This window comes from Hoplias malabaricus, chromosome X2, assembly GCF_029633855.1.
Source record: "Hoplias malabaricus isolate fHopMal1 chromosome X2, fHopMal1.hap1, whole genome shotgun sequence".
Classification (NCBI taxonomy): domain Eukaryota; kingdom Metazoa; phylum Chordata; class Actinopteri; order Characiformes; family Erythrinidae; genus Hoplias; species Hoplias malabaricus.
Genome location: NC_089819.1, coordinates 7,154,986 through 7,169,923, shown reverse-complemented (window position 1 = coordinate 7,169,923; position 14,938 = coordinate 7,154,986). Strand labels below are relative to the sequence as shown.

Here is a 14,938-nt window from a genome sequence, read left to right as displayed (position 1 = left end):
ATATACCAGTGAGGAAAAACACACATCCCCAGGAAATTGCCAGCGGCCCCCACAATCAGCCAATCAGCAGCAGCCCCCTCCCATCGTCCAATCAAAGTGCTAATCACCCTCACAGCAAGATGCCTTGCTGTGTTTTTTCCCATTTTTTTCCTTGTGTGCATGTGTATGCATGTGAGATCACAGACGTTGGTACAGATGGTGGCTTGTGGGTTTCATCCAAACCTAATAGCACCTCACTCTTCTAGATCTGTGCAGTTGATATGAGTTATTATAACACCTACCTCTTCTCTTTCCATTTTTGATATCTTTCTCTCACTCTCTCATTCTCTTTCTGTACTCTTTTACAGAATGTTGTTGATAACACCTCCATTTCTCCCTTCTTTTTACAAACTGTCACATAATTGTAAAGCCATTTAGAAGAAATTTATTTGATAGTGGATTAATGCATTTAAAGCAGTGGCGAATGCTCTAAGACTGCAAGGGTAGCTCAGCTTCCCCTAAAATGTAAAAAAATAAGTGATCAAATATATACTGTTGTGTGTACATGTCATTGAATAAATAAGAATCAGCTTCTTATCACTGGTAAAGACGCGACTTTCCTCTCAATCATTCCCGCAGCTTCACAGTGCTTCACAGCACAGTGAGGACGCTGGATAAATGCTGGACTTTGTGCCTGATGATTGGATGATCTGTCTGAGGCTGAATCCCTTTTTGATTGACATCGAAATGAACGAATCAGCGATCCTTTGGTGTAAAGATCCGTGGGAGCACAGGCGGACACACTTCACATGGGCCAAGGCTGCCATTGAGAGGACACTAGTCAAGTCCCTGGAAAAGACGCCTTGTTGGTACGACAGGGTCACAGATCAATTTCTTAAAAAGAAACGGAGGGTAGAATTTACGTATAAATAAACCGACACATTTTATGATGTAGGCCGAAATTGAGCTTCCCCTCCTTGAAAGACCAGCATCCGCCACTGATTTAAAGTGATACTTATTTTTTTTTTAAGTGATTTTTGTTTAAAATTTTTTTTAAATTAAGTTCTGAAGATGTTTCATCAACAATTGTTATCTCGCCACTCTTTTTGGGTGCTCAAAACCTGGCTAATATGTGTACAAAGCACCAGTGTCAGTAAATTATATGCTAGACTTTCTCTCTTTGCTCACAGCAGAGATATTGTATCTAGTGTTTTTTAGGCAGTGAATAGGCTTTCAAACTTAAAAAGTCATGAGCCAAGATGAGGTTATTGCTCTATTCCTGCTCCATAATATTGACTTATTTTTACTGTTTCAGATGAATTAATGTGAAACTGACTCTAACTTTGGGAGACACCTCAAGTTGCAAATGGGTTCTCTGTGGTAATTCAAACAATAAATAATATTCAAATAGTTATTTATATCCTCAAACACACCATTCCATATTAAATTTCAAGAAGCTTCTGAACATAAGCAAACGAGAGGGAGCAGCAGTTCCCCCGAACTGTAGACGTTGCCTTTAAAGGTGAATTTAATGTCATACGACAAACACAGACAACCCACCAGAGAAATGTAAGTGGACTACGTTTTGAAGCTCATCCCAAAGTTATTGGATGGAGCTTCATCACTCCACAGAATGGTTTTATTCCTCCACAGCACATTGATGGGTGGATTTATACCCCTTTAGCCAACTCTGTTCATTGGGCATGGTAAACACTGACTCCATCTTCCAGATTTTTTTCTGTTCCAAACCTAAATCCCAATTTTATACCCCATTAAGCAGTGGAATATTAATCATTTTTTGGTTGTTTGTATGTGTGTCCAACGCAGGTGAAGCAAATTATGGAGGAAGCTGTCACTCGGAAGTTTGTTCATGAAGACAGCAGCCACATTGTGTCCTTCTGTGGTGAGTAAACAATCTCAAGCAAATTTCAGCATGTCAGAAACCCATTGTATCGAAGAGGGGCAGTATGAAATGCTGACAAAAATCAAGACACTTTTGTCTGCCTGAATTAAAAGGAAAATGCTGCCACAGAAGAAATAGTACAGGTTGTTTTTCATTATATAATTATTTATTATTATATTATCATTTTGTTATTAATTCAACTTATATTTGAAAGCACATTAAAGAAAATGCATACTCAGCTCAACTTTAAATTAAATTAATAACTAATAAATATTTCAAGTGCTGAACTGTAAACATTTTGCACTTAATCTATTAGGAGGCTTAGAACAGTGGAAGACTTTTAACAGTGGTTTTCAGTTTCACACTTCCATTCATTTTTTGTCTTTAACTGTTTGTCCAGTTCAGGGGCGCTGTGGGTGTGGGAGGCTGCCCAGAATCACCACGCAATATGGGAACAGTTCTGCACTTGGGAGGGTTTATTGGCCGTGTTTATTTAAGAGATGCAGCCTGATTTATGGCGCCAGATCCAATCCAGTATTCGCGAGTGGAGAAAAATATATATATTTCTATAATTTAATACATACACACAAGCATTTGAATGAAACACATTATTGTCTTGTTTATGTTCTCACGTTCACGTGGTCACCTGCTGAAGGTGACAAAGCAGTAACATTGCCGTGTTGATTTTAGTGCCTTCACATGTTTGTGTGTGTATATAGGAACAAATTGTATTCTATTTATTTGAGGGCAAATATCACATGAGCAGAAAGTGCCATAGAGTAAACATGCAGCGTCCTCTTCTCATTTTAGTAAAGTTAAAGCTGAACTGATACATCCCCATCTCTCTCACATTCTCTTTCATACTTAACCACATTATTTTGTCTCTTAGATAGAGTATCTCTCTCAGTTGGAATGTATTTATGTGTTTTTTTTATGGGACTCTGGGAATCACAGGAAGATATTTTATCTGATTGTGATGGAAAGGCTCTAGGAAGAAAGTCAGAATTAGCATATGTCCCATCTGTTAGAAAAAAAAAAGGAAGATGGATAGAGAAATTTTGCTTTAGTCTTCACACTTACACATTGTCTTAGTTTTTGGACTACACATGGTTAAAGTAATTAAACAAACCATAGCCTAGATTATTCTTATCCCTTTGAAGCCTGTTTACAATTTTGTGTGGCTTTAATGCCAAAAACAATCATAATTTATTTTTATGACCATTGACTGCAGTGAAAGTGGGCGTGGCTAAACTTCAGATTTCTGAATAGGTGGAGCTGAAATTCTATCTATGGTGGTTTTTTCTTTTTGGCATGACTATCTTCGGAACCAATTTTTCTGGTTTCAGAGCACAGCCCTAATACAAACAAATGGGAAAGATTAAAGGATTATCTAAAGGAAAGTTGTTAGCACACCAGTCTGTAATGTTTTTCTCTGCTCTTCTGCCTTATTCCGAGTGAGTTATACATACACAGATCATGTACAAGCTTTTGTTTTGGTGTTTAAAAATATATATACACGAGCCACATATTCTATTGTTTCATAATGTTTAATCGTGACTGTCTGCCTAAATTATTCCTCTGGTTTGGCTTTAAATAAAGCTTAATTAAGCAGTTCTCATTGCCAGATAATGTGAGCAATCACTGAGAGATGTTTCCACGTCCCAGCAAAGCCAAGGCAGAATCCCAAATGTCTCCCTACACCCTCCGTAGGGCACAATGTCAGTCATAAATAATGGTTTGTGCAATGCTATAGTGCATTGTATGCCAAAATTTTTTTTAAATTATTTTTATTATCTGTGATATGCAGTATGTAGGGAGCATGGCGCTACTTTGAGAGGTGGCCCAGGCTCCTCTACTGACTGACACCTACCACAGAGCTCTGTTTACAAACGTGATGTGGATAAATGGGTTACAGATCCATACTTATATTTCTTTAATTTTAACATCTAAATGAAGACTACATGTGTTGACAGAAACAATAAATCAATATAAATAATCACAAGTTTTATTTGAGTTGCTTGTTTGAGTAAGGAGTTTGTCCCCAGTACAGCGACTACCCTACAGTGTGACAGCAGCTGCAAGCCATGGATAGGCTTAATGGGCGGTCATATATTAATATATTCATTGTTGTGACATCACAACTATGAGGAAGACTAAACAGGTTGTTTCTTGCAGCGTAGTTTCCATATATGAATCTTTTAAGATCTGAACTCAGGTTGTAAGATATGAACACAATTACAGTCTCTGCCTCAACGCTGTCAAAGGGTGAATGGTGGCAGAGCTCTTAAGTGTGTCATGGCATGCCATTTCAGAGTGAGAGTTATGCCAAGTTAATAACACATCAAAATATAAGCCCACCAGGACCACTTCAGCTTTGAGAAGTTGCCTGTGGGTGTTTTACACCAAAAAATCCCCAAACTCATCAAAAAAAACAATCATCCACTTAGTTAAAAACACATACTTCACACTTTCATCCACTTTACTAGACACCCACCTTCTGTGTCCACAGACCGGCTACTGTATTGTTCATCCAAAGAGCCTGTTGAAAATGCTGCTTTCAGCTGCTTATCCAACGCAACCAAAACAATGCATATGCAAGTTTTGTTGGTGATCAGCTTACTTTTGTGTGCTGTGCTGTCTTTTTTTTTTTTTTATTTTTTATTTTTTTTTTTTTGGCATTGTATTGCTACCAAAATTTGGAAGTCAAAAGACAAGTTGGTACATTAAGGGATTATATGGAATTTTGCTGTGTGAATTTGATAGCTTAGCCACATGGGCATTCGTGAGGTCAAGTACAGATGTTGGATGATTAGTTTTGACACAGTTTTGATCAAGGTTGATCACTCCAGAAAACACACTCCATCGCCCATATATATATATATTTTTTTAACCCCTCTGGACACCCCTTGCCATTGAGTTTGTTGGCCTTAGGCTTATTTTTAGCTGCTCCAAAGTGTCCAAAATTGCTTTTCTGTGTAGATTATGCAAGCTGAACATGTGTGTCCACAATTTGCGCACCTTAAAGTTGCAAAACGTGTACATTTATAAGAGATTTTTGTGATGTCAGTGGAGGAGTTAGCTTGCGTAGTTTGAAATAGGAAGTTAATTTACCAGCACATGTTACTATTCATGTGGCCTTTATTTAACCTGTCCAATTACCAGCAAGGCCTTTACGGCTTCAACTATGGAAAGAATTTTTTTTTTTTTTTCTTTTGTTAAACATTTGGTTAAATGTCACGCTAGTGTGAAGTGGGAGCAGGGTGCTTGAACTAGTGAAAATGTACTGTGTGTGTGTGTTTATTCTGTCTTCTTGCAGCCTGTTGTTTACTTTGCATTAACCCCTCCACCCTCCTCTCTCTTCATGATTTGCAGATATTGAGTCAGAGAATGCTGGTGTAAAAACTGCTGTTGAATTGGCATTGGAACTATAAACATGGACAAAAGAACATGAACAAAAATCGAATTTTCAAACATAGTTGATACATAGAATAAAGAATATAACATGTCGGATGTTTGCTGGACAATAAAAGTGGCAAACAACCCCCACACACCATAATCCCTAGCCTGTAATTTTACTCCCCATTATATTTGAGAGTAAAGTGTAACATTGTTGCCCTCCTGTAAAGTAGACTGGAGTTTGATTCACAGCTCAGGTAAACACTGTATAAGACTCTGGCTTTGCCATTCAATCCTGTAAAACAGGTGGTAGACTGAAGTTCAAAGTGCACTGCATCTGTTGGAGTCTTCGGGCAAATTAAAAGTCCTTGGGCAAATGAATTAGTTAATGCAACTACAGCACTGCTAGTGCTGTATTTGCCAGCATCTGTGACAAGTACCTACAGAACAGCGAGATGTTTGTGGCGGATGTCTACAAAGTGAATGCCTTGGTTTTTGAATCTATGTATTGCACCAAGTTTCATGTTGAGGATGTTTGGGTCTTGTCACAATTCTTGCACCTGACCTGGCCCTTAGACACCCTTTGGATGATTTCTGTGATGCAACAGTGGGAAATAATGCCTGCAGCCCATAAACCCCAGCTCCTAAAAGGCCTGGAGTTGCTCAGCTGCATGGAGGACAGAGATAATGGAGGACACAACAGGGAGCAGGCCGGCTCTTGTGACTCCTGTGGAGGATTAATTAACCCAAACACATTTACTCACCTTGCCTGAAAATATCAGCACTGCACATAGCATCAGAGGGCTAGTTATTAGCCCTGCAACTTGGGTCTCTTTTCTACTAGTAGCTGCTGTGACATGTGGATTTGTATGTTTCTCTCATTTATTTATTTATTTTCTTAGCAAATTAATGTTCGTCTTAGATAAATAGCTTTTAAAATCCAATAAATATCTGAACTGTGAATTATCGATCAGAGATTTCTACTACCCCTAAATTTGCTTTACACTGACCCACCCAACACTTGGAATTATACATCGTGAGCATGGATATGTCTGTATTGATTGTTACTGATGTTACTGCTGAAAGTCTGTTTGTTTCTTTTGTCTTTTTTTCTGTTCAGTAGTTTTTGGGTCATTTGAAATAAATCTTACTAGTCCATGTTTACTGTAAGATTTATTGTGTTTCATTTAGTGGTGAGCCACTTGGAATCTACTTTTCATCATATGCTGTTTTGACCCCATGCACTCCTTTATAAATCTAAGAGACATCAATTTCAAGTTGAAGAACAGAAAGAAAGAAAGAGTAAATAACATCCTCTGGTGTTTGTATTTTGATCAGTGAGTATGTTTTATGCCAAGTCTCGCTGCCTGCAGTAATTTCCGATCTGTTTGTAGCCATAACAGTGGCTCTCCTGGAACCTCTGTATTTTTCACTCTCTACATTGAAGGGCCATTTAATACACACACACACACACACACACACACTATGCGATTTCCTCTGACTGATTGTGTTCTGGGGTGGGTTTGATGTGGATATTGCTTTGGAAACATCAAGGGCTGATGAAATTTTACTTCCTTTATAACTACACAAGCCCTCACTCTTTCTCTCCATCTTTCTTTCTCTTTCAGTCCCTATCTTTTTCTCTTTCCCAATCACTATTTTTCACCATCCCCCCTCTCTCTCTCTCTCTCTCTCTCTCTCTCTCTCTCTCTCTCTCTCTCTCTCTCAAACTCTTTTGTCCACTCTCTGTCTGTTTAATGCAGCGTTTTATGGAGTGTGTATTGATTTATGGTGTTTCTAGTGTTTCAGTATTTTAGTTCAAAGTGAATCATGTGAGAGTGAATCAGTTCTGAGTGAATTAGTTTGGACTGCTAGCCAATGCTGGTGCATTAACTAACAAAATTGATCTGGGAAGGTGGTGTTCTCCACCAAGCTTGTTGTGCTCCAGTGCCGTTGTATTTACAGCAGTCTGAAAAGTTGTTTCATATGAGTAACCTCTGCTACTAAGGATGAAGTTTAACAGCCCAAGTAATGACACCACCTATCTCATAATGAAAGGAAAGCATGGAAAGTGATGACATTTTCCTGCTGTCCATAAGAAAACATTAATTTGTTACCACAAATGCCACTTATTTTTGCACCACACTCTTTTTACTGATCAGTTTTACTGATGTGTGATATTAGTCAGTATGTATTATTTTGTATTATGTATTACGTTGTATTATTATGCGTGCCAATGAATGTCCTCACAAATGCACAAATACAGATGTTTACATGTGTCTATGTACTTGTGTGTGGAAGACACAGGTAGTGCCTACTTCAAATGTACTAGTGATTCAGGTGATTTTATTAAAAGAGAAAATAGCCCTGTTTTATGTCTTGGGTAGTGTGAAAATGTGCAATTATGTCTATGTAAATGTGTGATGTTCTTGGAGTCTGTGGTATATTCAGAAAAGTTGCTTTGGATCTTTTGTCTGTTGGTGTTTGTTGTGGTGGCAGAAATGAAATGATAATAGGCAGCTTCATTTACACATTCTCTCTGTCTCTTTTTTTCCCCTCTCACTCACCCCATCTCTCCATGTTCCTCCTTCTTATCCCTCTCTCTTCATCTTAAGCTTGGGTATACATATAAATGTTCACTATATTTAAGGTTTCTCAGCAGCTTGAGATGCACTCGTGTCGGCCTAAAATCCACCTCTTCTAACAGCCCTGAAGCCAGTTTCATGTTTTCGTCTATCAACTTTGTTACACTGGCAAATTTGAAAAAGTCTTTATGGAGCACAAAATCTGTGTAAACATGTGTGGTCACTTATTGAATACATTTGTTAAATATTTTTTAAGATTATAAAGTGTATATAATTTTTACAAACATATGCCACACTATAAGTACCCTATTATTGTCAGTATGTATTTATAAAGTAATACCCTTTGCTAGTGTTTATAAGCTCAGAAAACCCTTGCCTACTTTCCACTGCTAGGGTGGGTCAGATTACAAAATTATTGACAGTAGCATCACCACTGTAATGTAAATTTTGCAGCGCCAATAACGATTTGCTAGTACTAGCAAGGACGGTAGGGATTAAAAACCCTGGGACTAGCCATGATAGGCAAAACACACACTTTCTGTAGCACTGAGAATCTGTGTTTTACACAGCTCCTGTAGGCCAAGCTTGTTTCCAGGCAAGAGAATAAAGCTGCAGTGAAAGTTTAGTTTAAGAATTGTTTAAAAAACAAGACTGATCATTATTTCTGTAAGGGTTAAAAGTATGAAAATGAACAGACACTGCCTTAATATAACAGTGCACTTTTCTTGGTTATTACAAGCAGAAAATCAATGAATTAGGAACTAATAATTACATTATTACATCTATTAAACACTATTGTGATACTATGGTGTGGTATCATCCCACTCCTTCCTGTCAATGAATTTTTTTTCTGCATGTTATTATCTATCATCCCAAATTACACACAAACACACACACAACAAAATATACAGCAATGAACGCCATACTGAGTGCTGAGACCGAGAGAGAGAGAGAAGGGAGAGGGTAAATATAACAAGACAATTGATAAGAGAGAAAATGAAAACATCAAAGTAAACATAAAAATTGAGATGAGAAAGAGAGGCTGAATGCTGAAAAAGGGAGTGAGAAAGAGACAAAATACAGAGAGAAAGCGGTAAATTACAGAGAGAAAGAGAAAGATCAAAGGAAAAAATTTAAATGTAAAATTCGAGAACAAAGGTAGAGAGAATCTGAATGCTGGAGTGAGAAGGAGAAAGGGAAATGGAGATTTACAGTCAAAGTACAGAGAGAGCAGGAATTTAAACAAAAGGAGGAAATTAAACAAAGAGAGAGGAAGAGCACATTCTAAAAATCCTGATAGGGAAACAGGCTAACTATTAAATAAGAGAGAAAACAAGGAGAAAGAGCAGAAGTATAGAGATAGGGGAAGTAAGAATAGCGCTCAAGGGAAAAAAGAGAAAGCAAATGGAAAAGAGAATCTGGATGAGAAGGAACTAGAGAGAAAGGATGATGATGATGATGATGATGATGAAGATGTTCCAGAGCAGGAGTTCCATCAGCGTTGGTTGCCGTGGTTAAATAGGCTTCCTCCCCACCTCCTGGACCCTGTGTGAGCCGAGCCTCCGAGAGCATTGCCACGTAGCACAGAGTCTGTGCCCATATAGCTCAATACATAATTTATGAATAAAACATAGTGTGTTCATATTTAGATTAATAGGTCATATGTATAACTCATTCAGAGCTGAGGCTAATCCTAATGACATTTCTGTTCAAGGTCGTAATTATGTAAATAATATGTTAAGTAGAATACTAAAAGCCATGGAAATGACTGTATCTAATTACCTCCTCAGTTAGGAAGTAATGCTCTATAGTTTAATACAAAAGCAGTTCCAATGTTGGGACTGTATGTGAAATTTTAAATAAATAAATACAATTTTAAATATAGTTTGCCAAAAATTTGTTTTTATATGCTTTTCGTGGAGCTGGATTTTAACTCACTCACATCCTCTTGTACATTGTGATAGGAACATTCTAGATGTTCCACTATAACACAGGTTACTCCAAATACCCTGGTTTCAGAATCTTTTGATGATGATATGTACTGTACAGCAGGATGTTAGAACTTGCAGGCATCCATTAATATTGTATTGTATCTGATTAAATACAGGTCTCACTGGATATACAAATTAGTTTATCCCTTCCTATACTATTTTTTTTACCTTGACATGGGTCATTGTGCAGAATTAAGCAAAGTTATTTGCTTCATCTGGGGGTGGTCTTAATAGTTTGGCTTATCCATATAATCCAGCCTCTTCAGATTTAGTCATATTGCATAGTGTGTGCTTCTGTATGCTCCACCTGCAATCACTTCATGACTCAGTGGTTTATTGCTGACCATTACACTGACCGTATGTTCATCTGTGATCACTGACCTGTTAGATCTACGAGCCACTACAGTGGAGCGTCTCCTTTGAAATGCCACTTGACGTTTGTTCTACAAAATAAACAATTTCTGCTCTTCTTTACGTGTCTGCGTGTGTTGTTCTGTGTCTGTGTGTAGCCGCTGTGGAGGCATGTGTGTTGCACGGACTCAAGCGAAGGGCAGCTGGATTTCTGAGAAGCAACAAAGTGGCGGCTCTCTTCACCAAAGTCGCCAAAACGTTCCCTCCGGCCGAGGAGCTCTGCGGCAAAGCTCAGGAACTGGAGCAAGTCCTTGAGACAAAGTGAGAGAGCAACTTTGTTCGATACAACACTACACAACACTATAAACTACAGTAATCAGTGCAGGATTACAACACTACAACTCCACACATCAACAGCATAAGGCGTAGTATGTGGCCAAATTTGTACACAATCATTCCTCAACTATTTCTTCAGATATTTACAGCAGTAACTCTACAATAGGTTTTGGATTTGACAACAAACTTCCGTCCCATTCTTGGTATTGTTCATGGTGACATAGGCAAATGAGCATCTGCTCCACAGCATGTCATTCAGTTGCCAATATTTTTCTGTGGGATTGCAGCTTACAGCTTACAGTGTCTACTGTTGTACTTGGCTACAGTATAAATACACTCAATGCTACACAGCTATTGTTCGGCATTCTACATAGCTGTACTCAATACAGGAGCTCTACTTTAGCTCTGCTCCACAGATCTATGAGGTTGAATAGTGAACTGTATGATCCCTGGTCTTTATGTGGCAGAAAAAAATATAAAGGTCCTTCAGCAAAACTCCAAACCCAATATGTAGCTACATCTGTAACATGGATTAAACCTCTGAATGACAATGCCGTCACTGAAGAACACTTAAAGAACCCACATTTCTTTTAAGGCTGTACACCGACTTGTTCTTTTTATCTCCCCAGCTCCAGGCAGACAGACCATCTCCAGGATTAACTGCAGGATTTACTACAGATTTGAGCTTTGTTAAAAGTTTTACACCAGCTCTAAATCACTCTGAACCACATTTACAAGACACTTGCAATTTGGCCAATTTAACCAGGAAATCACAGTAATAACACACTGTGTTTGTGTGCGTGGCACGTTTCTGTCAGTTTCTTCTTCCTGTAATGCTTGAGTGGAGTACAAGCCCTAAAGCTTTCAGCCAATTTGACTTTAATTGCAGCAAGACAAAAGCAGCCTTTCAGGCAAATGTGTAATCCCTCAGTTTGCATGGCACCTTATTAGTTTTACCTGAGAATGTACAGTTATATCATGTCACTACAGGGTGTCAGTTACAATATTTCTATAAAATCTTTGTATAAATTAGTGAAGCATCAAAATGGAAATTCTTGGTCAAAACAAATCTGAAATGATACAATAAAAAAAATTAAAAATAAATGATAAATAAACACATAAAATACACTGTGACAGCTATATATACTGCTTAATAGCAGTGCAGTATAGTTTATTGCTTCACCTTAAGTTGTGCAGCAGATATATTCAGGCACCTATGCTTCTTATTTGCCACAGTTACTGTACATACTGGTACCAGGCCACCCTAAATGATGCAGCAGTTATAGTCTGGTGCAAAAGCTTATTCAAATGTTTTTATATTTGTTAATATAGGAGTGTGCAATCTATAAAAAAGAGTGCCATGGTCTGTTCAGATGGGACTAAATACATGACTGAGGTACACTAGTAATAATTACGTTGTGTAAAGCTAATCGGGCTAAAGACAGAGACGCTAACTTTTTTTACCCTACAACTCTCTTTTTCTCTCTTAAGACGGAGTCAGACACTTTCATGCGACAGCACTCGTAAACTTCCCAAACTTCCGAGCCTGACCAGTCAGACAGTCCGACACCTGTGGATCCGCACAGCCCTCTTTGAGAAAATACTTGACAAAATCGTCCTACATCTGGTGGAGAACAGCAGGTAACAGATAAGGCTTTTATATCTACCTACCTTTCACCTAATGTAGTTTACCTTGAACATTAACTTACATTAGCTAGCTATCAAGCACTTACAGTGAAACCTGTACTACTGTGCATAAGTCAGAGACCACCATTCATCTATTCAACTTCAAATTCATCAATATCCAAAATATTTACCAAGTAATACATCCAGAACACATTCAGTGATGTTGAGGTTTGAGGTCAAAATGAAAGATGACTGAGTGCTTTTTATCTGATTGGGGACTGTTTTAATGTGACACTAGGTCCTTCATCTTTCCTTCATCCTTCATAAGAGTCTCATTTTTTGGTGGGTCAGGAACTTTGGTTTCAAAATGCACCACAATATCAGAAACATGTAGCTATTGACAGATAATTGTTTAAAATGTATTGATTCGTATAGAAATTTGATTTCACACATAATCCATAACATTTTCAGACATATGTCCTTTATGTTTTTTTTATGTCATATTTGATATTGTGATTTCAGTAAGTTTTATGAAAAAGAAGCTGTCCTGATGGACCCTGTGGACGGCCCTATTCTGGCCTCATTGTTAGGTATCTGTTCAGTCTTTTCATATTTTAATTATGATTATAAATCTCATTCTGCATTATTTGGTTTCCTGCCATTTCATGATCTGTGCTGATAGCATTACTGCAGTTTACTGGGATACATTCTCTCTCTCACTCACTTACTCACTCTCTCTCTCTCTGTCTCTCTCTCTCTCTCTCTCTCTCTCTCTCTCTTTACCTTATACCTCATTATATTAGCTTCTATGTCTCTCTCCATCAGTGTGGATATATTTTCTTTGTAAGATGCAGTTTTATGGTGAATCCATAGTCAATCCCCAACTAAATATTGTTAATAACTTTATTTCATATGCATAACATTCTTAGTAAGTCTGTGTTACTGAGCTCTTGATGATGTGGGTTTCTTCCCTTTGCTTCCTCAGTTGGCCCCTGTGCCCTGGAGTACACTAAGATGAAAACAGCCGATCATTTCTGGACAGACCCTTCAGCCGATGAATTGGTTCAGAGACACAGAATCCACAGTGCACACTACAGACAGGATTCACCCACAAAAAGACCAGCACTGTGTGTGAGTCACCCTGTTACCCCATGCTACACACTATGCTCACTGTGTGAGTGAACTTCATAAACACTCACTGTACCCGACACTTGACATACATTACCAACACTGTGCACCAACAAGGCTATATCCAAATATACGTCTTACAGTACCCAAAATATTACATCTAATGTACTGCAGGGTGGGCGGCATGGTGGCACAGCATGTTGTGTCGCAGTCACGCAGCTCTAGGAACCTTGAAGTTGTGGGTTCAAATCCCGCTCTGGGTGACTGTCTGTGAGGAGTTTGGTGTGTTCTCCCCGTGTCCGTGTAGGTTTCCTCCGGGTGCTTTGGTTTCCTTCCACAGTCCAAAAACACACGTTGGTAAGTGGATTGGCGACTCAAAAAGTGTCCATAGGTGTGAGTGAATGTGTGTATGTGTGCGTCGCCCTGTGAAGGACTGGCACCTCCTCAATAGTGTGTTCCTGCCTTGTGTCCAGTTATTCAGGGTAGGCTCTGGGCCCACAATGACCCTGAACTGGATAAGCGGCTACAGACAATAAATAAATGAATGAATGAATGAGACACCACACAGTATACCCAGTAAAAAACTTTATACCCAAAATCCTTCTCCTGACTTACTACATGTAGTGCATGATACTAGACATTACACACAATATACGGCCAGATGTGAATAGCATGTACATGAGAAATTTTTTAAAAGTTTTTCAAAAAAAAAAAAAAATATATATATATATATATATATATTTTTTTTTTTACATTAATCTCTTTTTTTTGTCTGGTCAAGCATATCACTTAACAACATTCATGCAACAAATATAGTTTAACCAGTGAATGACCAGTGATTTGCACTGCGACCTTGAACTGGATAAGCGGTTACAGATAATGAATGAATGACCAGTGATTTGGAGCTCAGTGGCTGGCAGTGAATTGCCACAAGCACGCTTGTCAAAATGGATCATTTCAGTCTGGATAACATGAAAAACAATTTAGATCGAATAGCTCCTGCCTAAACCAATACTTCCACTTCAGTCACAGCTAAATAGATTTAAAGCTACAAAGGCATGTGCTGGTGGGCCTTTTAAACAAGTTTGATGATGAATAAACTATACAATTTAGCGCTGGTGGACAACTACTAACAGCTGATAAGGTCAGGTTCTCAGACAATCCAAAGTAATTCAGTTTACTCTCTGTCCAGCACAGGATTTTGCCCCTAGCCACAGTCAGGTGTTTCTCTTGAAGCCTGCTTTTTGGTCTTGATTCTGAAATCTTCACAGAGCTCCACTCACTCTACTTGCACACGTAGCTATGCCCACTTCCTGCAAACAGTCCTGTCGCATCTGCTCAGAACTCTGCCCATTAACAGCACACAGAGCACACAGCCCATCCACTAACAGCACACAGCCCTGCTCACTAACTCCACACAAACCGTATATCTTGGTTTTAAAAGTGTAGGAAATTTGAAGCAGACCTCACACTGATAAGTAATGTTATTAATTTCATAGAGCTGCTTCCTACTTCCATCAGATTTTTTTCTGTCTCCGGCTTAAGTGATTTCTTTTTTCACTGTGTACTTTTGTCATGAGTATCTCCCCTCGTTTTACTCCTCTTAAAAAATTCTCCTCCCGCTGCTCTTCTCTTGCTCCATA

The 14,938-nt window shown here is 38.5% G+C and overlaps 1 protein-coding gene across 3 annotated transcripts in view; it reads left to right on the top strand.

Moving 5' to 3' along the window:
- LOC136676640 (small G protein signaling modulator 1-like) overlaps window positions 1–14,938 on the top strand; it is a 59,734-nt gene that overhangs the window by 18,546 nt on the left and 26,250 nt on the right. For 2 of the 3 annotated variants that reach the window (XM_066653762.1, XM_066653761.1), the window contains exons 3-7: window positions 1,807–1,882; window positions 10,364–10,526; window positions 12,033–12,182; window positions 12,690–12,757; window positions 13,153–13,298. In XM_066653762.1, the coding sequence (XP_066509859.1) occupies window positions 1,807–1,882; window positions 10,364–10,526; window positions 12,033–12,182; window positions 12,690–12,757; window positions 13,153–13,298 (603 nt within the window). The remainder of the gene's footprint in view (window positions 1–1,806; window positions 1,883–10,363; window positions 10,527–12,032; window positions 12,183–12,689; window positions 12,758–13,152; window positions 13,299–14,938) is intronic. The other variant, XM_066653763.1, reaches the window with a different exon arrangement.